Below are 25,213 nucleotides of genomic sequence, written 5' to 3'. Positions count from 1 at the left end.
TTTGAATATTTTAGCTTGAATGAAAGCTAGAAACTTCCAAAAATTTCAGAATAACTACAATTTTTGTCTGCTCACGAATTATAGAAGGGTTGTTAGAATGTTTCTTTGAACTTCTGTAAATTTTTTCAATACATAGAACTGAAAATAAAAGTTTGCCATGCCGCAAACTCTCGTTGAACTGCATAATGCTCTTTACAACAACTCGACTTATGGCATATTTCTTCAAGGAATTTGATCCAACTTAGTTAATCATTTATTGGGCAGCATCTATAATTTCTTCATCGGTCTGAGAATTTTGTTTTTTGACTCCTAGACGGTGGACACGCCTCAGAGGAGAAAATGCAACGAAAATGGAGAGAGAATTCTCTCAAACGTCTTAAAGGGCGCATGCCTAAAAATTAGTGCTTCGGCGAGAGTTGTTTCGTGTCAGGATTTTTTTTTTTTTTTTTTTTTTTTTTTTTTTTTTTTTTTTTTTAACTACCCCTGGATACTCGATGTCCAGTCAAACTGACCGAAAATGGGGAGTTGCATATGGCAGATGAAGAGGGGGGGTCACGAAGCGCCAATATTTACCAACCTTGAAAAACAGTATTTCTTACCTTCAAAAAAATTGGAAGAAAAGACTTCAAAACCGATTGAATTAATGTATTCAAAGATCGGTTAAATTGATCTGACTCAGAACTTAGCGCATAAAAAAGTCTTCGGCATTTTAAACACACTTTGAATACTTTTGTGGAAAATTAAGGTGATGTTTCAGTCTTAACTTAAAAAGAGTTATGAGGTTGGAATGAGTTGAAAAGAAGTCAAATTAGCTGATGGAATGATTTTTACTTCATAATTACAAAATTTGGCAACAAATCAAAATCCAAAAATAGGTACGGGAAAACCCAAAGAAAATACATTGATGCGATGAAAACATTTTTATAGGACAGAAAACAATTGGTGAGATTAAAAAGTTTTTAAGACAGAATAACTTATCTGCCTTTTGTGATTGTGAGGAAAAAATTCTATGTACAGGGGGTGAAGTCGATTCACCCATTAACTAGGTACGCACAGATGTAAAATGCTCCTACAGTAAGTACTTACAATATTTACATGACATTTTTACAGGCTAGGTATTGCAATGGAGTTTACTGTACCGCAAGAAAAACTTTTCCTGCAAAAAGTATGGTTGAGGGAATTTCCCGTGGGAAGGAGATATCGATTCGGGAAATTTTAGGACTAAAATTGTTACATAACATTCTTTGAAACGTAAACGTCAGATTTCAAGCATGACAAAAGAGCCTTACAAGTTTTGAGCTACATTAATTATGGCCGCAGAAATTACATTTTTGGTCCATTCATTTTTTTGTTTTCATTTTTACGTATATTATTAATTTTAAACAACTTGTGACAATTGTTGATAATAGCAGTTAGTTGCTCAAAGCTAAGTTCTTGGCAGAGAATTATTAGACGCTAGTGTCAACAAAAAAAATGAGTAAAGTAAAAACTTGCACGAAAGCCTCGTGGCGTACTTATACTCGATCTCAAAACGTGAAATAAGAATGTGGTATACGTAACGTTAACCAGGAAGAAGGTATACAAAATTGTCAACCTAAGATTACAGGAAAAAATACATAATTTCAAATAGAGAATCTTTAAAACAGGAAAATGCAAACCACGCATGCATACTTAATTCTCTAATAGGTAGCTTACAACTATACACTCATCAAGTGCCTAATATCAGCGAGGAAAAGCCATCTACAGCTGGTAAAACAAAACGAGGAACTTAAAAAATAGTGTTTGATTGAATTCGCGGGACCGACTTTAACCACGAGGCGTGCTTAACGATAAATCGACTGTCCTGCCATTTAAACCAATGGAAGAGGATCGATAAACAGGGTACTCGCAACGAACAATTTAATAATCGATTCTTTACCATAGCTTTAAATGGGGAAATATCGATAATCATTCACGCCTCGCCACTGATACTACATAATATCGCGAAGTATGAGGGAAGAATCACGAAAAGAGTTACTTACAGGTGAAAAAAGTAAATACTGAATAACATACTTCACTAGTCAATGCGAAAATTGAGTTTCAAATCTTACAACCATAAAGGACGCAATACTCAGCAATGTTTAAATAACCAACGGCTATGTCAAAATGAGTCCATCTGATGGATGGCATGTAACAACTCAAAATAATACTTCAAGGAGAACACATATAAACTTATCAGACTTATCAAACTTCTCTGAGAAAAAAGTACGGGGTTATAAACCGATGCTTTTGGAGAGGTTATCGGAGATTTAGAGCTGCTGCTAAAATGCAAAAAACTACCCTAAGGCCAAAATAATTACATATCTTTCAAGGTAGGATCTCAGAATCTTAATGTTCTTCATCTAGATAAGGTTGACTGATAATTGTACAGTTGAAATCCCCTGAAATAATTCAATGATCATACAATCAATATTTTTGCTGAAGGGACGAATATTTTCAGTCATACTACCCGCAGTGTTTCATTTTTCCCGAAAACTCGAGTTGGTTCCACCTCTCAGACCGAATGAATGACTAATGTTGTGGATTTTCGCTTCATTTACTTCAATCTTCGGGAGGCACCACAATTTATCATTATTGTATCTAAATTCCGGGAGAGTTGCATTCGGAATATTGAAAATTCAGGACAATACAATTCATACTTCTATGCTTTTAGCAAGGTCAAAAGTATATATACAAAGGAGAGGGAAAATAGTTTAATTTCTCTTTTACAATGATTGATGGATAAGCAATGGTGCTTTTCGTGATGAAAATTTCAAACGTGGAATCTTTATACAAAATATCTCGTAACTCTAGGGGACTTTAAAAAAGGAGGCCAAAATAATGGTGATGACTGAAGGGGCTGTACACAATGAAGACTTTAAAAACTCGGTAGAAAAAGAGTTCAGAAAAAAAAACAAAGAAACATTTTTGTACAAAAATCTCTCAGATTTTTCTTTCAGACGTAATTTACATATCTCTAACGTAGTGGTACAGAGTTTATACAGGTGTATTGTCGCTCTCCACTGAAACAGAAGAAAATTAAAGATGAGAATTAGAATCCAATGATTTTCAAGTACATTAAATGATAGACGACAAGGGTCAAAAATAAAACACCCTGTAAGCAGGTACTCTGAAAGTAAATCCAAAAATTGAGAACACATTGTAAAAAAACCTCACATTAGGAAAAAATGCGGAAATGAGGGTGAAAACTGCACATAAGTTAATTATGCCTTTGATTCTTCGTTTAAAAATTACATATTTAGATGAGTTTCGAGTAAAATGGCACTGACTTCATTTCGATCTTCATTCCAATTCAAACATTCAATTCCATTGGGAACAGATTATACTCTTTAGGTGTAAGTACATGAACATAGTTGTCGGAATATTTGAGACAAACACACTTGCTGTTACTTGTTACTTTTCTCTCATCAATTGATTAACAGATTCATTGACCCATTCCTTGAATTCTCTTTTTCTACTGAGAAAAAAAGTTGAATAAATAAAATAGGTCTAGAAACACCCGAGTCACACTAAGACTTGAGTTTTTAATACGATCAATTTTCTACGTTTTTTCCATAAAATATCTTTGTCAAATAAGAAAAGTGTTTATTCTTCAAATATTTTATTAAGACGTGTTCTTTCTATGATTTTAATCGGAATGAGGGATATGAGCAACACAGTTGGGGCAGTATACTTACTTTCATGTTGAAAGAAGAATCGACAGGATGATAGAAAGGGGAACTAAAGAGGGCACTATCCGCGTTGACCAACTGGCAACTAATTCTAATTCATTCATTTCTTGGTCCTCGGTAAAATCTGGAACAAAAGATAAAATCAAATGAATATTTTATTCATCCTGAAAGTTACGAGGTACATCCAAGCATGGATTTGGACAAAGTAGGAATTGGCATGTGATGTGCAGTCGGATAATTGCGTTGTTTCCTATTTCTCATTTAAGTCCAAAAAAATCATAAGTATAATAGCAGAGCGGCGTGGAAATAAGTTGCAGAGGATAGTGAAGCGTGAAATTACTAATTTTTAGGATTTTAAAACGAACGATAGATTTGATGAAAAAACGGGAGTGTGGCAGATAGGTCTGAGCATAAGTCATACACATTCATTTTGTACCGCTCACCATCTTTGATTAGAAGATAGCTCATTCTTTAGGTCTGGTTCGTGAAAAATGTCAAGATAATTTTTTTCAAGTACGTCAGGTATTTCGGAGGAGTACCTCAGGGAAACATCTAATGCCTACTCCAACGGATCTAAATTTTGGTTATTTGACAAGTACTCTGAATAACGGTTAAAAACTGGAAGTTAAGATTTTTGTTCCCAAATGTTTCGCTGGAATCGATTTGTTACTCTGGCGATGAAATATGTATATCTTACAAGCGCTAACGCCCCTCAAATCTCTGATCCAATTTTCGCTGTCACAAAAAGAGGTTTTTCCTCTTGAGATGTGGCAGGAATGACCTAACAAAAACGGAAAAAAACTTGCATGGGTTCAGAGTTCAGCTACCCAAGTTTACAGTGCATCGAGACATGATTTAAGCACTAAAATGTTTCCATTGTTCAAACCTCCTGCTTTAATACGTCACGAAGAAGCGCTCTAAAATATTGCTACGTCCTCTTACCAAACCGGTCTCTTAAAAGTTATCAATAGTCGATTTTCAAACAAAATCTTTTTCCAACAAGGAACGAAAGTGTCGGTCGGTAAATTTGGAAAAAAATAAAATATTAAACGTGGCAAGATCTGTAGAGAGAAACCTTCACTTCCGGGAGCGAACTGTCCAGGAGAGCCGAATTTAGGGAAATCGACGATTTTGAGTTCTCAACGGGAAAGGATCTCTAGAAGCCTTGATCGGTGTAGGCTACGTGTATTTGTACTCGTAGTTTCATTTCCTCACCAGTGGCGTGGCGTGAAGGATGGATTATCGATATATCGCCATCTGAAGCTATGGTAAAGAATCGATTATTAAGGTGTTCGCTGCGAACGCCCTGATAATCGATCTTTTTCCATAGGTTTAAATGGCGAATCAATCGATATATCGCAAAGCACGCCACGTCACTGTTCCTCACCGCCAAGGGAGCTAGCTGCTCCTTTCCTGTGCGTATGTCAGAAATCATGATCTTTTAACCTAATAATTTGGTCTAAAACGTCAGAATTTTTGTCTTGAGACCTCAAAATGTCATACCACCCTCATTAGAGTCTTCACGGAAACTTGGCGTTAAAATCTGCAAATCTCCTTCCTCTATGCAGTGGCACCAGTATATCAATTTTTAATTTTTGAGGTGCTACTGATCATTTTAATACAGGGCTGCCACAGAATTTAGAGAATTAAATTTCTCGAAATTTTCCTGACACATTTTGGTGAAATTCCCTGACAATTGAAGATATGCCAGATGGTTAGAAGGACATAATTGGAAATAGATTTCAGGCACAATTTGTTGTTCGAAGCGTCAAACCCATTCAAGAAAGCACATAAAAGTAACGTATCGATTTTTCCCTGACATTTCCAGGTGATCCCTGCCTTTATAAAATTCCCTGACATTTCCCGGTTCTCCCGGTATTCCCTGACTGACCTCAAAGCCTTTTCCTGCCTTTTCCACTGATCGCGTCAATGTGGTAAGGATTTTGAAGTATGGAGATTGAGATTTGGGCTTCGGATGTGACGATCCTAGGATTCCTTGGCACGTAGGTAAGCGGGGATATCTGGAAGCCGGCGGGCGAACCGTCTTCCTTCTAACCATCTGGCATATCCTCAATTGTCAGAGAATTTCACCAAAATGTGCCAGCAGGGTGTCTACTAAAACAGGCTGGCCAAAAATCAGTACTTTTACAGTACTTTATCAGTATATTCCCGAGAGTTTCCGCGCCTCCTCAACGGTAAAAATGCAGTACTTTTTTAGTGCCTGCAATTGACGAAATTCGAAAAATTTCAAAAATTTGAATTTCTCGCTTGAATAATTGCGACAAAAATGACAACTGGTTAAAAAAATTCCGGACCTTCTCGCGGGATTTCCGCCCTTTTTCAGTACTTCCGGACCGCCCTTAAAAACTCCGTACTATTTCCGGACTTTCCGGAAATTCCGGACTTGTAGACACCCTGGCCAGGGAAATCAGGGAATTTCATTCTCTAAATTCTGTGGCAACCCTGTATTAAGAGGACCTAAACTTCCATAAATTAAAACTTGAGATACTGCTGCCTCTACACAGAGGAAGGAAATGTAATGTGCTAAGGATTTTGAAGTATGGAGATTGAGATTTGGGTTTGGGATGTGACGATCCTGTCTTCCTAGCCTACTTGGCAAGGACGCGGGGATATCTGGGAGTCGGCGGGGGAATCTTCGCGGGAATCTCGGAAGACAGAAGTTTGAGATTTGCCGGTGATTTACGATCTGCCGGTTGCCTTGCTTTTTCGCGCTGGCGCTGGGGGTTTTGTTCCGATCGGAGAAAAACGCCCGACAATGGATCGGGATTCGATCGGACACGAGCCCCGGCCCCAGCCTCGGGTGTTTATTCATGGAGGAATTGGAGTTGCGGGACTCGCCGCCGCAGCCAGTATTTATGGGCCTCCCGAGACGAATCGCCGACTCGGAGGAGACGCTTTAGCTTCTAAGCTGTTCCGACAACTTTACCGCCATCTCGCGGCCGAGCCCTGGCTAAATACTCTCAAGGCGCCTCCGATTCGCTCAACATGTACCTATCGCCCTCTCTCATCGCTTTTCCCCACTTATCGCCCACACCCGAGACCAAGAGAGACCCTCTGTGGTATCTTGGCAATGCTGCAACTTTCGCGACTCCAATATTCTGCCGTGTTAAGGGAGAACGTCGTATGAACATTTGAGAGTTACTCTCCTCTCCTTTTCCCCCTTTTCGTCTTCCCTCTGACGTAAGGAAATATCTCGATTTCCCCGTGAGCCCCAGAATGCATGGATTCGTAGCTAATACACTGCCGTGCTAAGGAAGAACGCCGTATAAACATTCGAGAGTTGCCAAATTTCCCTCGATGAAAAGTTCATTTTTGAGGAAATAATGAATATTTTTCCTTTAAATTTTCAGAATCTTCAGGTAAACAAAATTATCTGAAAAATTGGGAGGAAAATATGCATAAATTTACCAGGAAATTCGCATTTTAAGATAGGAAATTTGGCAACGCCTGAAGGTTCATACGGCGTTTATGCTTAGCATGGCACTGTTCAACTCTTGACCTATCTACTGGACTGATTTGAACCGCGTTAGGCAAAAAGGAACCAAGCCACATCAGCTATTACCGAATTTAACTGGGCAGTTTAATTTTTTACATGCAGACGGTTGCAGGGTCGAATTTGCCCACATGTCGCCAATGGACCGCCTGTATTTTGCCGCCCCCTTCTCATTCGTTTTGAAACATTAATAAAAACCATCAAGTGAACGTGCCGGAGGGTAGGGGAGCATAAGACGCGTTTACTTGTGTTGGACACATTTTTTGCGAAAGCCCTGTCAAAATTACTGGCAAAAGTTCACGGAACTTTGCGCAAGAGTTAAGTTCCGTAAACCTATCTTTGCGTAGAAAAGGTCTTCCATTTATGATAAATGAACGAAAAAATGGTGAAAGAACAAACATAAATGCGGTTTAATAGTTTTAACTTCCGTCGCCGCAATGCGCTGACCGCACTGTGTTTGACGCAATGCGTGAAGTATTCATACAGTCTCGTAGGCGCCATGCGTTTCTCGCCGACCGCTGCTGCTGATCGCACTGTGATAGACGCAATGCCTGAAGTATTCAAGCAGTCTTGTAGGCGCTAATATGTGTCCCATGCTGACCGCCGCCGCGCCGAGGGGTTCTCCTTTTCACCTCAAGTCCTCGTCATCATTGCTCTGTGCGCCGCGCCGTTCCAGGCCAAATTGTGTGTTTGGTTTCTCTTTTAACTCGACTAATTAAAGGTGCTGTCTCTTGTATCACAGAAAGACAACAAAATTAGAAATCACTTTACTCACAGGAAATGAGAAATTTTATCGAGTTTTCTCGTTTGTAATTTTTCTTCTGAATCCAAGTTTTATAATACCTACATTTAAGAAAAAATTGTCAAATTTGCCGCCATGGGCCGCAGCCCATGTGGCCACCCACTAAATTCGGCCCTGAACGATTGTGCGGATTTTTGAGCAAATGTCAGCGAGTTCTTTGCATAGTACGAAGCAAATTCCTTATTTTTTCAAAGGATTCCGCACAAACAATCTTGTAAAAAATTAAATTGCCCAGTTAAATTTGGCAATGGCTGATGTGGCTTGGTTCCTTTCTGCTAAACGCGTTCCCTTTTTAACAACGTGGGTATGTGTTGAGCATTTCGTTTAGTAAGGGCCGTCCATAAATTACGTAACGCTCTTGGGGAGGAGGGGTGAGGGGTTGAGTAGAGTATTACGCCATTTTGTTTTAAGGGTTAATGGAAGGGAGGGAGGAGTCAAAAATGTCGAAAAGGCGCGTTAAGGAATTTAAGAACACTCCCCAAACAAGCGCAAGTTTGGTAAAATTGCTTGGCACATTGCGTCATCCGAAGCTCATCATAGTAGGCTATAGTAGTTCTGTCCGCGTGATATGCCGAAAAGAGCCGCGAGTAAAAAAATGAAGTTTAAAGAAAAAAGGAGCTTAGTAGCGTCCGAGCGGATGCTCTTATTGAAAGAAGTTTCCGTTGTTCGACAAATTGCCACCAATCATCCAAAAGACTCTAGTTGAATAAAACAAAGAACAAAAGAAATAGTTTGGGTGATTTAAAATCATCGAAGTGTATTCTCAACTTAATAAGAAGGGTTTCTTTACATTTTTATGTTAGGGCGGTGTCAGGCAAGCCACGCGAAAGAAATATCTTTTGCGTTGCGTTTTGGTCACACAGCAAACACAATTGAAAGTTAGAACTTGACAGAAAAAGGCACCGTTGTACTTAATAGTGTCACTCTTATTGGCTGGCTCTCTCACGGATCTAATAGACTCAGCCGTCTTCAGGAAGCTCAAAGGACAGAACAAAATGACGGATGTAACATATAGATGATTCAGCTGGTAGGTGCTCCATATATTAATCTAAATGTATGAACTGTAATGTAAATCGACGATGTAAGTCGGCAGTCACATAACGCAAACTTCCTGCCATACTTCATTTTTTAAACGGAAAACTACTCGACGGCAATTCTTTTAAACTGCCGTGATTGTTCGTCTCCGTGCGAAGAAAATTCTGCAAAAACTTCAAGGAATGATGTCAATGATGCCAGGATGTCTACAAAAAAAGGCTGGTCAAAAACAAGTAGTTTTAAAGTAATTTTTCAGTTTATTACCGAGATTTCCAATACCTCCTCCAACAGGAAAATTCCATGCTTTTTCAGTACCTCCATTTGGCGATATTATAGAAAAATTTCAAAAATTTGAAATTGCGACAAAAAATTCCGGACCTTTTTGCAGAATTTCCGCACTTTTTCAGTACTTCCGGATCGCCCTTAAAAAATCAGCACTATTTCCGGACTTTCAGAAATTCCGGACTTGTAGACACCCTGGAGGCGGGGATTTTCAGACACCGCATGTGATTGCCGACTTACACGGTGGAAATATAATAAAGAATAACTTAAAATGAGATGATGAAATGAAAGTTGAATACCGTAAGAATCCTCACCAGCTGCGCGGGTGTAAAACTGGAACATCTCAGACACCTCATTCCAGCCGTAGCGATTTTTGGCTTGGACCAGAGCCTCGTACACGGAGCTCGGGTCCAAGTGCTGGATGTTGTACGACATTAGGTGTGTGTTTGGTTCACGGTTCTCGAACGGCGGACTCACGTCCGTCCATTTGCTCGGGTGTTGATAGGATTCGTTCATCTGAAACCAAATTATCACAGCGTTACCACAAACTTTTGACTACTACTAGCAGCTAAGCAAGTTTTAGAACTCAGCTGAACCGCAGATCGATCCACGAACATTTTTTTTTACTTCAATGCTTGGTTCGTAATAAAGAAGTTGAGTGACAGTTCGTCATTTCCCAGACTTCTTTCAGATGTGATTCAATTCCAATTAGGTTGACAAATTGAACGTTGATGAACATTTTGTCACGCGAAAACAACCTCGTAATTTCTACGTATCCGAACTTTTACTGAGTTTTACCTACAATCTGTAGAAACAATGGTGAAATTTGTAATAAAAAAGGTTGAGTAGTTTCGAAAAAAAAAAAAAAAACAAACAAACTACGAGAGTAAATTTTGAAATTTATATATTGAGTTACATCAAATCGTGCGAGGAACAACACGTTCTGGAATATAACGATTAAATTTAATTTAACTCACAGGTTCAATTCCATTCCTTCACCATATAAAAGGCAAGACGTATTTACATGAAAAAGCTGATTAGGCCTTTATCATGACTTTAGAATGATAAAAGTAAACACGTGGTGTAAAACACGTAACTGGTTCCATCTTTATTCCGTTTCTTTTCTTCTATTTGAAAACATACAAATCCTTTATAGCACGCTTTATAGCTAATGAGGATAGGTGTTTTGGGTATATTTCGGAGTAGTCATTATTGGAATATGAATTACATATTTTATTGAAAGAAAACAGAGAACGTGGTCCGACGAGGAGATGTATTGGCGAACTAGCTAACAAGGGGAAGGGGCTGCTATACGCAGGTGCTTATCAACATTGAAATAAGACTCGCAGTATGAGTCGCCATAAAGCGACGTTGTCAAGATTATGATTAATTCCAGGGTTCAACAATAGCACCCCCTCGCGCTCTACGACACCTGACCTCCACTGCCCTCTGTCGAACCACGAGAGCTTAAATTCTTCTCATAATAAGACTACTTTGGGTCTAACCACTAATATAGTGTCCTCTGTTACAGTGCCATTGCAAATTTCTGAGATATGAGACTCCGAGAAATTACATTTAAGTATGTGATGACTGGATGCGGAAAAAGATAAAACAAAGGTGAGTTTAAAGATGGAAACTTACCAGAACTTTTCGGTACAGTAATCGAACTTCTTCGAGAGGAGGGTAACTTTCAACTAACCACGTTAAATTAAAACTGTCCTTAGACCTTCCTAGAGGCGCGCTTCGGAATACGGCGGGTGATGGTCTCCCTGAAACATTAAGGATTAAATTCAAAACCCGCAACATGCACATCGAATGAGATGTGATACCTCAAAGCCAAGCTGACATCGTGTTCTTACAGTTAAATATACATTTATTCTACACACACTAATATACGATTAACTTAAGGAGGAAAACAAAAAAAATGGAATCCAGAATGCACACTGATACGCTGAGCTTGACGTTGACGTCCTCCAGGAGCGAGGCGGGAATGATAGATTATCGATATTTCCCCATATGAAGATATGATAAAGAATCGATTATTAAGGTGTTCGTTGCCAACATTCTGTTTATCGATCCTTTTCCATAGGTTTATATGGCAGATCAATCGATATATCGCAAAGCACGCCACGCCACTGACGTCCTCCCATATCTCGCCACGCTCGGTAGCAAAATTTTAAAGACCCGCACCGACCCCTTTCAGCGTTACGTAATATATAAATAGTCTCACACTGTGCTTGGTGTTCGATCATGTGCAGAAAACAATTTTCCGTCGAAACTCGAGCAGAGAACATGTTTAGAATATCAAGCAACTTATAATTTTTCAAGGAAAGAAAAATAATAAGTAGGAGAAGAAAGAGGCGGAATAGGAGGATGGTAAGAAGGAGAAATGATTTTGAGGGTAGAAGATATGGAGGAATCCATTAGTTGTCATACCTGAGAGTTCCATGAATTTTTTATTTTTGCCTAAAGAATTATCTGCGACGCAGCTGTAGTTGCCGAAATCTGAGGGTTGGAGTTCTTTGATGGTAAGGATGTGTTTATTTCCACGCGTTTCGACGTAACGCCTTTCGGTTGGTGCCACAAGAAAACTGTCTTGATACCATGTCACCTGCAACAAAATAGAACAAGACATCATGATGAATATGGAATTTTAACATCATATTGATGCAAAAATTACAACAGGGGAAGGAAAGACGCCGCCGTTACGCATCATCTTTATTTATTTGCATTTTTCAGGAGAGGAATAATGGAAAAGTATTCGACGATTTTAATATTTAAGCTGATTTATGCCATTATGGAAAGAGTCGGAATATTAAGGTCATCAGATGCACTTTTGCGGTAAATTAAAATATCTACAACTGCAGTTTTACATTGATTTCTACTTCTTCCAAGAGTGTGGTGTATAGAAAGTAAAACAAGCGGAGCTAGAATTTCACGAGTGTAAGAAGTTGCACAGAGGATCTATGTTGTCTTCACTAGATATGAATCGGAAGAAAAAATTGGAGGAGTAACAGAAAAAGACGTCATCGAAACTTATTGAATGAAACAAAAAAAAAGGAAGTTCATTTATCCGGGCGAAGTTACAAAGCCGTTACGCCTGAAAACTTTCAGTTCTTTTGGATTTACGATCTAATCACAATTTCAATTAATTTTTTGCTCGTTCACCCCGTGTAGCCGTTCTTATTCTTTCCATTCCCCCGAAGTTTTCAGACGATAACATCCTTTGAATCGACCTAGTTTTGACATGAACTAAAGGCGCACAGCTCGAGTTCATCTCACAGTTACCCTGCCCCTCCCCCAACTTCCCACCCGCGGAGGAATTTGGGATTATGAAGATACGGTTAAAAGCATTCTGATGCATGCGCTAGCTCGCGCAAAAGGCAAAGTGTACCCGTCCCCCGGCAAGAATGTTAAGGAACGGCGGGGGGGCATAGAGGAACAATAATTGCTTCCAATTATGAAAGACTGCCAACTTGAAACTTACGGCAGAATTTTTGCTCGGCTAAACTCCCAAAAGACTGGTACTTATAAAGTTGAGTTAAAGCGCTATGAGCTTCGCGGAGCTGAAGCCTCTTCATTGGCTGAAACGGGTGCTATTTGCACCACCGTCGCTACGGTGCGTCCTTTGCCAACTTTGGCTCTTGCGACGGCAATGGGTCAATACTGCCGTGTTACTCGAGAGAGCAGTGAGTGCAAAATGAAATTTTTAGAAAATGGACCTGCCGCGGTTCGAGCTAGAGTGCCTTTATAGGGAGAGTAGGGACACTGGGCCTCATGAAGCATGAAGGGGGCTTAGAACCAAAAAATGGCGGAGGTTTGTTATAGATTTTTGAGGATAGGAGGGCGAATCACCGACTTATGACAGTTTCACGATATCCAAGATGATTTTTCTCAAAAATAGCACACGATTAGCCGTAAAACTATGTAAATACTCGTACGTCGTAATAATGTTTTTGAGTAAAGTTCTCGTTGCGATATGCAAATAAAACTGCATTTTGACTCATTTTTTATTGACATTTACTTACAACATCCGCCATTTTTGGGCCATAGAAATCACCATTCAGCCATGGATGGCTAAGCCAAGTAGAGGGATTACCGCAATGACCATACTCTCCCTATAAAGGTGCTCTAGTTTGAGCGAAAAATTACATTGAATAAATCCTCTGTTCTTTGTCAAATAATCACCAGTCATCCAAAAGACTAAGAAAATAGACGGATGGTTGAAAATCCACGATATTTACCAATAACTATACTTGTAAGGGATTGTAATTCATTTCATGGTTAAGCATAGCAACATTATGCGCTATCCTCCGGAAGCTTGTACGATTAAGTTTTTCAAAAAGAATAAAGAAATTCGAATTTTTAAAACTGGCAAAAGAGGTTAGGTACCCACGTAAATATATGACAGCATTCAGCACAAGCCTCTCCCGGGATAATGTGGATGTGGAATTGTGGACTGCTGACGGCTGTTTTGTCTGAAATGCAGTGGCGAGGCGACCATGATCGATTATCGATATTTCCCCTTTTGAAGCTGTAGTAAAGGATCGATTATTAAAGTTCTCGTTGCAAACACAATGTTTATCGATCCTTTTTGTAGGTTTAAGAGGCGGATCAATCGATAATCGCAAAGAACGCCACGCAACTACCTAAAATGACGTCCATTTTACTTTTCCGCAACTCTCGTTTTTCACACATATACAAATGGGATCTTGCTGTTTTAGCTGAATCAGTCAATTCAGTAAACAAACTTAAATTCCAAAAAGGGCGTTACTGCGTCAGTGATATCACGGCAGAATGGAGAACGCAGAGCAGCTTAGACAAAGGGCCCGAGAAATCAGGTGAATATTCCACAGAAAACCGAGGATTCTAATTCCGTTGTCATGAAGGAATCTGGGTGCCTTCTGCGTGTTTGCGTGAGTTTACGACTGAAAATATTCCCCGCCGAAGCAATAAAAACCGCAGATTAGGTACCACACGCGCCATTCTGAATTCCAAGCGGACACAATACTTTTCAATCTCTGATTCGTTTAATTACTCAAGTTTTTCTCAAATCCAACTTTATTGCGCCACCTTTTTACGGGGCAAGTTCGGTTTATTCGGTCATAAAAATTCAATTTAAAGTGTTTGTCTTCCACCTTGGCTTCTGTTTTCAACCGCTCAGAGTCGTTCTCGAGTCATTTTTCCCGTCAAACAGTTCAAGCACTCGCAGCTTCTAGAATTGCGGTTGAACAACACGGTTAACTAAAGTCGGTTTCCTGAATTAAGTGCATTTCTCTATTATCTTTAAAAATCTCGGATTTTTCTATCCTAACTTTTAAAAAAAGAGTTGGTGATGTAGCCAACAAGCGTTACAGTTCGGTATAAAGCTGGAAATCTCAATGCAGAGGACAGAAGCTCATTCGAGCACAATTTTCCCTTAAAGGGTTATGCTGTTCGTTGCAACACTATAGTTAAGAGTCACTAGCTACCAAACAGCATATCTCTTCGAAGGAAAAGTATGCTTGAATGAGCTCTTTCCCTCTGTATTGAGATTTCCGTTTGATGTTTGGCAACGCTCGTGCGTTGATCCGCAATCAGTTTGTAACTTTTAAACGGTTGCACTATGAAAGTAAATGTAACGAAAAATTGCTTTATTTTTTCTTACTTTCAGATTAAATCGCATCGAACCGGAGGACAAGTCATGTTATCGGGGAAAACCAGACTGGATCGACTGCATCGTAGGGAGCACTAATGAAAAGAGATCTGGGCTATCTGGAAGCTGGCGAAAAACAGGGAGTCGGCGATGTTAACTTGAGGGATGGACTTTGAAACTACTTCCGTCATCTTTCATGCATGATGAGAAACGGAACAATAGCATAAAGCAAGGCTTCCGGAGAACATTGCGCCGTGATCGTGCGTCCGAGCTTCGTCGTGTCCCTTCATTCGCTCTGCATTCTTATTTCCAACCAGCTTCACTAAAAGCTCAGTTGCCGTATTCGCAAAAAAAGCAGCCGCTCGTGCAGAAACAACATATTTTAGAGACGCTGCACTGACAATTTAAGCAATGGATCGTTTTTGATAGTGGTTCGATGTATCGTTTGGTTCAAAACATTAGAGCATAGACTCAAACAAAAATTTTAGGATTTAAGTTGGAAAAGCTGAAAATGAGAAAATTCCTTGCAATTTCACTTTTCATTGCCATTTTGTACTGATAAGAATAAAAAATCTACCACGAAAAACCAGTACCTTCAGATTACTTAATTGACTTTTGAGGCTATGTTTACACGTCGAACCGATCGATCAATATCGATACAATTTCACCTTCTTGATGTATCGAATACGATCTATGTGATCAGGGAAGGCAGCATGTTTGTAGGTATGAGGGTTGGTACTTTGCTTGGGGAGTTTTTGTAAATTCTCATGTTCATTAGTTTTCTACTGTTAAAAATTCAAAGTCAAAAAATAAACTTAGAACGTGAGAAGCGTACTGATACTTCATCTTTAATTTTGACCATTATTGTGAAGATGAGTAAAATCTCAAACCACTTTTTCTCGGTTGAGTGATTGATCCGACTTAGCGCGTTTCTGTTAAAAACGGTCTGTAAGTTAGTAGCCCTAATCTATTCCAATAACACCTTATTTCCAAAACTTCCAAGATCCACTTCTTTCATTGAAACACGCCCGAGTCAAAGTTCAACTTCGGGCATTGTACATCTCGCACGGGTACTTTTAAGCAAACCGGCAACCATGCTGGAAGACAAACAGTCTCCGAGTCAATTCGGTGGAGTCGCGGAAAGCAAACTTTTTCGGTGGCAAAATAAGAGTAAGACCCGGTGACGGATGCGAGACAGGGGGAGGGTGGGGCGGGGGTGGGGTGCAATATATTTTCAATTACATCAACGAAAGCCGGGAGTCGGTGGCGGACATGACTCACAATTAAGTTGTGTAAGAGTAATCCGAGGAAGAGGGAAGCTGCATTCTGGCCCGCCGTCTTTGTTTTAATACACGGTCACGTTCGGGGGGCCACCGAGGGGGGTGGGGGGGGGTCTCAAAAGCGGGAGAATGGGGCCTGCGGCCGAAACGCCGAGCAGGCTCCTGCAGGGTTTATGAAAGGCACTGCTGCCCACGTTGTTGCCTAGCTACCGGGCGAAACCACAGGTCTCTCCGTCCGATTGATTATTACCCGCTGTGGCGTGGTGCCCCCGAAATGGATGAACCTTCCGACTCTACCGGCTCGGGCTGAGATGAGGGAACGAAAAATGCTGGTATTTGCGTTGGATGTCTTTATTGACTCCATCCCGTCGTTTCATTTGATGATCTCAAAAAGGAAAATAGCCTCAGAATCGGAACAGAGCACAGGGTGTTCAGATTTATTTCACTTGGGAAAATCCTGATTTTTTCTGATTTTTGACTGCTAAATCCTGATTTCATAATTTTTTAAAATCCTGATCAAATCCTGATTTTTTTGAATTTGAATTTCGGCGAATGTAACTTCACAAAAATAGCTCAATAAAAAAATCCGATCGGACGGCTGACTTTTCTCAAATTCTGATATTGCGACCGACTTTTCCTCAAATCCTGATGCTAGACACCCTAAAGCAGAGATGTAATATAAGGGGTTGTACTTAAATTACAAGACGCACTTTTTTGGCATTCCCCCCCCCCCCCGCCCCGTAATTATTTTTTGACGTAGGCCCATATCCTTTACCACGTTGAGACAAAATGGTGAAACGCTCTCCTCGACTCCCCTCCCCTGTTGGGGGTTTCGTAATTGAGGGCCTTGGAAAAGAAGGCGCATAAATGCAGTTGTTTCTAGTTCGAGAAATACGTTGTTGAAGTTTCGAAATTAAATGGATCTTCATGGCGGAAAGTTTGAACGGACTTTTCAATGCTTAAAAATTAGAATTTATTTAGAAGCGAATTTTTACAGAATATGCATAAAGACTAGGTTGACTTGAAATCACTTATATATCAATTTTTTAAAAAAACTGCACTAATGCGCATTGTCCTCCAAGCCCCTCAATTTACGGAGACCCCTAAAGATTACCGAGTGGGAAAATGCAGTACTATCGTACACTTTCACGTCTTGTTCGGTTTGATCCTTACGAGATAAATTAGACGAAGTTAAGCATGTAAGTAAAATTTTTAGAACTGGATGGGGGGGGGGGGGGTTAATGATCATTGATGAGATCTCGGACAGTATTACAACGTGGTTAAGCAAAAGTTCAACCTCAATAAAAGTCACGAAGGAACGGAAAGAACCCCTGTCGACGTGCACACACATTGTCTGCAGAGATAAGACTTTAGTTTTGAGCTGGACGCCACTTTTCAACCCCCCCCCCCCCCCCCCGGGAGGAAAAGCGCGTCTCGACTTGACTGTCTTCAACAACGTGAGCGCGAAACGAAGTCTCTCGGAACTTTCAGACAGCTTACTCCAAACTTGCGCATCCAGCACATAGTGATTAAGATTTAAAGAATTGAGAGGTGACGAGGATTAGAAACGTCTCCGTGAAGAGAAAATCGGAAAGACTCTAGACTAAGGAGGCATGAGGTAACTACTTCAGAAAATGCCCTGCTGTACTCCTAACGAGGTTTTGGTTGTTTCTCCTGGAGCAAGAGGGTGTGAATCAATTGTTTTCTGTTTCATGATATGACGAGAAAACTACTCCGAAGCTCTACGGCTTCCCATGAAATGCGCAATTTAGGGGGCTAGCATCATGCGCCAGAATTTTCATGACCTTACCGAATTTCCCACATTTTTAAAAACGCACGCAGCAAAAATTTTAGTCACCATCCTTTTCCTCTGAGTTACTAGTGTATGGAGTGTTTGAAAGGAGTCACAACTCGTCACTTCCATTACGAAAGGACTTAACTACATTCCAACGTTGCCGAATTTTAACTCCCAAATTGCATTATTACCTTAAAAATCTTGAGCATTTCTGACTGAAAATTTCACTGATGTTACTTCTAATCTCATTTTCAAAGTCAAACAATTGTACGGGTACATTCTTGTGAAAAATTAAATTATTTAAGTCAATTTTGCAACCTTGGAGTGGAGTTGCATTACTTCGTCCGGAAGACGACAAAATGACGTCACCATCAAGTTCACTTGAATGAGTATCTACGGGTAAATCGCGAACAGGGGGTTTCAGCTGTGGGAAGTTACAAGAAGGGTTCAGAAGTCTGAAAACCGATGCAACCTACACAAGTGTTCAACTTGAGGACCAATATGTCGATGGAGTCGTCCTGCCGCGAGGATCAATAAGTATCAAGATTGTTGACCCCCCCCCCCCCCCTTGCCATACATCCTCCCCTTAAAAGAGAGGTTAGATTTTTCCAGAACAACAGGGATAGTAAATCTTACCCTCCAACTTAGAAGGGATGGATCTAAATTCTAAATTCATGCCGACTACTCGACGTGCGGTCGGCTAAACGACTGCTCAGTTTTGCGCAGAGGCAGCCTTTAATTAATGGGAGTCTTATCATTAACGCGGATTTGCATCTAAATGAGAAGTTAGCTAGCTCTGTGGCTATCCACGCGCATCGCGGTGGCCTCTTTGAGATGGGATGTTCGCGACAAAGCCCTGAGATTAAAAAGGCAAACGGGCAGACATAGAGTCCGAACGCAGACTCCGCAAATTTGAATCTAAAAGTTTTTTTTTTTTTTTTTTTTTTTTTTTTTTTTTATTAATACACGAATCACAATTATAAGTTTGTTTTCGAAGAGGGTCGAAAGAATTATCGTAAATGGAACGCTTAATCAACTTTCAATTTATGAGACCCTCCATCACCAAAATTCCTAGCTCTCACAGCACCCAGAACGCAGTTCCACACCGTGCTCTATCATCTCCTTCTCCTGCACGGACAAAATACCTGGATCATTAAAAAGATCATTGTCATATTAGATCCACAAGGAGCCCTGTTATCAAGGGTAGATTGTATGTAAAATAAAACTAGAGTTTTGTCACTGGTGCGCGGTACAAGACTCTTATTCACCGAAACAAGACTCTTGGTCTCGAAACAAGACAGTCTGGTGTGATAACAAGGAAGTATTGTGGATTAAATACCACACGTACCCTTGTCGTGGTAAAAAGTTAAAATCTTCCCGATTGAAAGGATAAACTGATGGTCATGCTCTCCCCCTCCCAATTTACAATAATCTTGCCAAAATTGCTGAACTTCCAAACAAAACAATTTACGAAAAATTGCAAAAATTTACCTCAGACGAGATGCTATCTTCTCATCGCATCAAGATCAATTGACAATGGCAGAGGCTTTACCGTTCTTCTTACCGAGTGATTGAAGGGAAGAAGACCAAGATTTCGGAGAGGGCGGTAAACAGAGACATCATCATTTCCCGTAAGAAAGAATCTAACTACATTTCAATTATGCTGAATTTTCCCTTTACTTGCAAAATTGCATTTTTACCATCAGAATCTTGGGCAGTGCTGGCTGAAAATTTCAAGAGTTCTTCCTCTGATCTCATGCAAAAATCCGAACGATTCTGGACTAAAATTTGACAGGTACATTCTGTGAGAAATTGAACTGCTTGAGTCAGTTTTGCAACTTTGTAGTTACGTTTCTTCTTCGAGGAAACGGCAACTTGTCCTCGGTATCGCTTGGAGGAGTATGAAGTAAGACTCAGGTCGAACACGCAAAAAATCTTGGCTTATCCGCACAGCGACTTTGCCTGGAAATACCGCACAATAACCGGCGGAAGAATTTCGGGCTCGATCGCACTTCAAAAGCTCGCGGATCGAAGTTGGAAGGGGCACGGGGTGGCTGAGAAAAGCGGCGGGCTTTCCCGGAATTAAGTTGCGAGAAAACTCCGACGCGACGCGGAAATCACGCACAGGGGTCGCGGCGGCGTGTGTTGGCGGCGGTGACGGGCCGAGAGTGCGGAGTGAGTTAACTCTAACGATATGATTTATGACATCTGCGAGAAGTTCATTACTATTCGTTAAGTTGGGAGCGATAAAGATACCTGGGAGCAGGGATGCCTCGCCGCGCCGCGCGCCGGCCGGCTCAGCCCCGGAGAAATCCCGGCAAAACGCATGAAGATCGAGAAATACTTGGACGTATTTCTGCCAAACGGAACTATGTGCATTGAGACATGAGCCCTGAGACCCATGAGAATGCATGCATATCAGGACTCACGTCATAATGCACATAGTTTTGTTTGGCAGAAATAAGTCCACTTATTATCTCTCCTCTCGGGGCTCTGACTTCAACCCTCGACTCTTACGATTCGAAGCTGAGGCTGCCATGTTGCTTAAAATATCCAAAAATACTCGTAAAAGTCCTCGAATCAAAACGTTGCGTGGAGCAAAGAGCGCAAATAAAAAATTTGATTATTAAAATAATATATATAATAATATAAAGCCACGGGGCTTGGTTTGAAGGGCTTTGAGAAATAGCGGACTTCGGCGACTAGGTGTCGCAGAGCGCCAGAGAGCACTATAAAAGCGGCTTTTACAAATATACTCCATGCGGGATATTAATATTCTGCACGAGCTAGAGTGTAATATCAGCGGTAATCGTGTTCCTCTACCGCCGTCAAGTCGAGGCGGTACTAATGAAGGCGCTCTGAGCAACTATTCCGCCACGGAAGTGTTGCACAGTATCAGGCAAAAATGAAGGCGCACTGCCGTACGTAAATGACTAGCGAATCTTTTTTCGTTATAAGTTACCTAACTGGGAAGTGATGATATTTAACCAGTACAGTTAGTTCGTAACTTACACAGGGAATATTTTGCTTATATCTAAGGCAGCATAACCTTCTCCACAAAGGCATTTACAATTGAACGGTCAGAATGATGTTTGCTTCAAAAGGAATATGGTTGTCTCAGGTAGCTTCGATGGTTTCTGCGTACTTTTATGGTAAACTTACATCGGAGCTCATATAGATATGAAACAAATTTGATGGATTTTAAGTTGCAGCATTCTCATACTGCGCGAAATTGTATAGACTAGAGTACTTTGCACGGCGGGACAAACTAGTAACCGACATTTCGTGTAAGTATGAAGTTGGACTCAAAGTAACTCAAACGTACGGTTAATATTTTTGTATGGTTTTTTTTTTGGCGTTGCCTTGACCAAATCTTAGGGTTGAAAATTTACAACCGCGTTAAAACTCAGGCGCAAATCACCCACCAGGATAGGACGTAACCCACAAAGGTGATAGTCCAGCGCGCTAGCCAATAGCAAGAAAGGAGACCACTGACGATGAGAGAAACAAGTACATTGATTCAGCAGCTCAGATATCTCAGAGTAACCTACGGTTTCGGTCGGTTTAATTAAGAATCTGGTCGATCGACCAAGTCCTTTTGGTTGATCTGACCATAAGAAACTTAACTCAAAGTACCCATAAACACGGACATTTTCAAGTGGACATGCGAGACCTAAAACGTATACACCAATCAGAGAGCGGCATAGACATGGAAATTCTCGCCTTAGCGAAGAAGAGACGAGTTAAGAGACTGTTTAGTTTGGAACTCTTGGACGTGTGGAAAAACTTTCTTGGATATTGAAGGCGAGTTTTGTGGTAAGGCGACAACCTGGCGGCGCTTTGGCGAAACCCTGACATACCACCCGCTCTCTTATCCAAGCACCCACCCTCTCCGGGCTCCTCGGTGCATACCTTTACACGACAATGCTGCAGCTCCTCTGAGAAAACGGGCACATGCTCATTTGTTAGGACCTCTTCGGAGATATTAACGCTGCGTATCTCTGGAATTAAGACGCGCTCCCGGGGGTTACGAATCCACGCCTCGGATCCGGACCGAGCGCCTTCAACCGCTGCGAATACCACACGCAACCCCTCATTCACCTACACATAATTTCTCGTGTCACACTCGCGGTTGTTCCTTGAATCTCCTTCGTCTGCGGAGGGGGTGATGTGATACGGTTTACAATACACGATTGATCCATCGCCGGATAGCTCTATGACCTTTCCCGTGGGGTTTTGCTCCGCCTTGGAAAATGTCTAAAGGCAAGAGAGTTGAGTTGAATACGAAGGATTCTGTGCTCTGAGGAATACATGTGGTTATGATCACCTTAATATTTGAATCAGTGAGAACGAAAACACACCAACTCAAAAAAATGAAAAGAATCAAAACACACGCAAAACTGCACAGTAGTTGAGGAAGATAGCAGAAGAAAAAGATTTTTGGTGCCGAAAGACAAGTACTTAAGGACTCTTTAAAGATCCAAGTTGGAATAGATGCGTTTACTTCAATGACCTTTATGAAAACTGACTCCTCTTCAATGAAAATTGAGCATTTTTGAGTTACCGATTTGGTAGGTTTTCGTTCTCACTAATTCAGCTGTGTTTCATATTAACTCTTAAATGGTACCCGTTCAAAGTAGAAGAGGGTTAGCATGATATGAAATTTTACTATTTACACCTTTTCATCTTTTTTCCTGGTTTTCAAAATTGTTATTCTTATTGTTATACCTGTTCGACTGTATTTGGCATTGTTTGCTTGTTGCCTTGCACTGAGGATGGCGGCTATCAGCGCCGAAACTTTTGCGCTTGTTATTTCAACTCAACGTTCAAAAACGACATAAAACGGAACTGTTCTGTTCAAAATGTTGAGGTGTAATTGACTGAATGGCTCATCATAAGGTATATTGGTAACAGTCATCTTATATCTTAATTTTTCATTATAATGGAGTTATCTATACTATAAGCTCTCAGGCCTTCTATATTTTCATTTTGGGAGATATTTTGCTCTGGCTTTCTACTGGGCCGATTTTCATTCTTTTTGTTGTTATCAACAGGCGATGGTCTCTGTAGATGAGCTCGCTCTACTCAAAATTGGGAAATTGGCCCGGGTTTTTGTATGTTACGTAGTAAATTTGCAAATTCTCCCCTTTAAACAATATGTATTATCGTTTTTTGTCACGGTTTATTTCATCGTTCTACTGGGCCGACTTTAAATTAAAACTAATGAAAATAAAACCAATGGAATGTATGAAAATATTGGATATGGTCACAGTAAGGTTCAGATGATGTGGGATAAAAAGAGCTCTTTGGCTCTGGAAAGAGGGAAGAGAAAGAAAAAAGGGAGGTGAAATTTATAGCGGAGGAGGGAAAGAGGTAAAGAGATATGCTGTTGTAGCTGAGGGGCATTTAATAACGATTTAGAAAACAAATGCGGGCTGGTAAAAGACATTAATATGGTAATAGGAGCTGTGACTATACGACGGAGGCAAGAGCGGACTAGCTCCTAGAATTTTCCGCAACCCCTTATTGCGGGGAAGGCAACCCGCCACGCTGCCCTCCCTCTCCCCACCCATATCAAACACCTCGACTGGAAAATAATTTCTCGGGGACGACTGGGGGTACAAAGATGCATTGTCATACAAGAAGCTACAAAGGGGCCGTTCATGAATAAAGTCGGGATTTTTCTCCGACCCCCCCCCCCCATGTTAGGTGGATGTCAAGCAGTGTTGAGTCCCCCTTAAAAATTACGTCAGGTTAGGGTCAATCCTCATTTTTAAGCACACAATTCGGCGCTTCAAGCCGTTTCCGATCAGAATTTTTCAAGGTGAATTGGCACTTCGCTCCGATTTTAACCTAACGTCTGAGTCGGCTTTACTCTCTCCACTCCCTTTCGTCAGATATATGACAGGTTTCTTCAGGAGCCCATCTTCTTCCCCGTTTTTATGCGAAATTTCAAACAAGAGAAAATCTGCGAGCTGATTATTGCAATTGCTAGACAAAGAGATAGATAAAGGAGACATAGGGAGTATGGAGCGATCCGATTGGTTGAAATGCAAGGTTCCTTCAGACTATGGGAGAAAATGATGGACTATACCTAATGCATGGTTCCTTTAGAATAAGAGAGAAAATGATGGACTATAGATATGGGTTCTCTCGTGAGTTGCCGTTAGTTAGTTTATTGCAACCACCCGCTTCCACCGATAGAATCCCTCTACACCCATTTTGTCTCCTTTGTCTATAGATTTGTTTATCAATTTCAATGATCGCGGCCTGCTGTGTGATTAAAAAAAAACTCACTTGAGATATGATTCCTGTCTTCAAGATTTTGGCGCGTATACGTAGTATGCCGCCTTTTTTAACTGCATAACTTGGTAAATAATTAAGACACGTTTTAAATTGGGAATTCTTGAAGTCTCGTACTCAGTATACTTCAGTGATTCATACTCGTCGAACGGACTATTGAAAAAATAGAACTATCTCTCTTTCAGGATCAACGATTACACCGTTCAATAAGGAATTCACGTGAGGATATCAACGGACGTTGGAGGGCTTTTCTCTTTTAATGCCTTGATTCGTTTGTTTGCTCCTTCCTCGATTTTAATTACCTCGTAAAATTGAACGTTTTAGTGTATGCAGATGAACTGAGTCCCGGAAAACCGAGCTTTTCTCTGGTGTTTGCATGTCGAATAATCGCAGAAAATCTGGTTCCTTTTGAGCCCGATAGTGATGGGACGATAACTGTTAATGAACTAAAATTCCTCGGAGTATTATGATGTGCAAGCGAGGAACAGAATTCATCATTTTGAGGCGTGAATAATCGACTATCGATATTTTCCCATTTCAAGCTATGTTAAGGAATCTATCCTTAAGGCACCCCCTCTTGATCGATCTTTTTCCATAGGTTTAAACGGCGAACCGATCGATGGATCGCAAAGAACGACACATCGCTGGAATTCATCTCCGGTGGCTCTGGCTGGAAATTAAACAGAGGGTTTTTATTTCTCCGACTCTGCTCAGAGTTCAAATACATTTGTACGACGACGGAGCGACTAAAATATTGCCTCCGGATCAGGAGTCTGTTGACTCCCTGATATTTAATGAAAATTATTCAAATACGAACGCAACAGAAAAACTACGCGAGAGATTGAATTCCGAGAGTC

The 25,213-nt window shown here is 40.7% G+C and overlaps 1 protein-coding gene across 4 annotated transcripts in view; it reads right to left on the bottom strand.

Moving 5' to 3' along the window:
• Positions 1-808: 808 nt before the first annotated feature.
• Positions 809-25,213, bottom strand: part of LOC109041143 (protein amalgam) — a 641,206-nt gene continuing 616,801 nt past the window's right edge. For 3 of the 4 annotated variants that reach the window (XM_019057352.2, XM_019057353.2, XM_019057350.2), the window contains 5 exons: positions 11,780-11,954; positions 10,985-11,112; positions 9,643-9,859; positions 3,717-3,834; positions 809-3,041 (listed from right to left, as the gene is read on the bottom strand). In XM_019057352.2, coding sequence (XP_018912897.1) covers positions 3,719-3,834; positions 9,643-9,859; positions 10,985-11,112; positions 11,780-11,954 — 636 coding nt within the window. In that variant the 3' untranslated portion in view covers positions 809-3,041; positions 3,717-3,718. The remainder of the gene's footprint in view (positions 3,042-3,716; positions 3,835-9,642; positions 9,860-10,984; positions 11,113-11,779; positions 11,955-25,213) is intronic. The other variant, XM_019057351.2, reaches the window with a different exon arrangement.

This window comes from Bemisia tabaci, chromosome 1, assembly GCF_918797505.1.
Source record: "Bemisia tabaci chromosome 1, PGI_BMITA_v3".
Lineage (NCBI taxonomy): Eukaryota > Metazoa > Arthropoda > Insecta > Hemiptera > Aleyrodidae > Bemisia > Bemisia tabaci.
The sequence above is the reverse complement of the archived record's forward strand: the minus strand, read 5'-3'. Positions and strand labels throughout refer to the sequence as shown.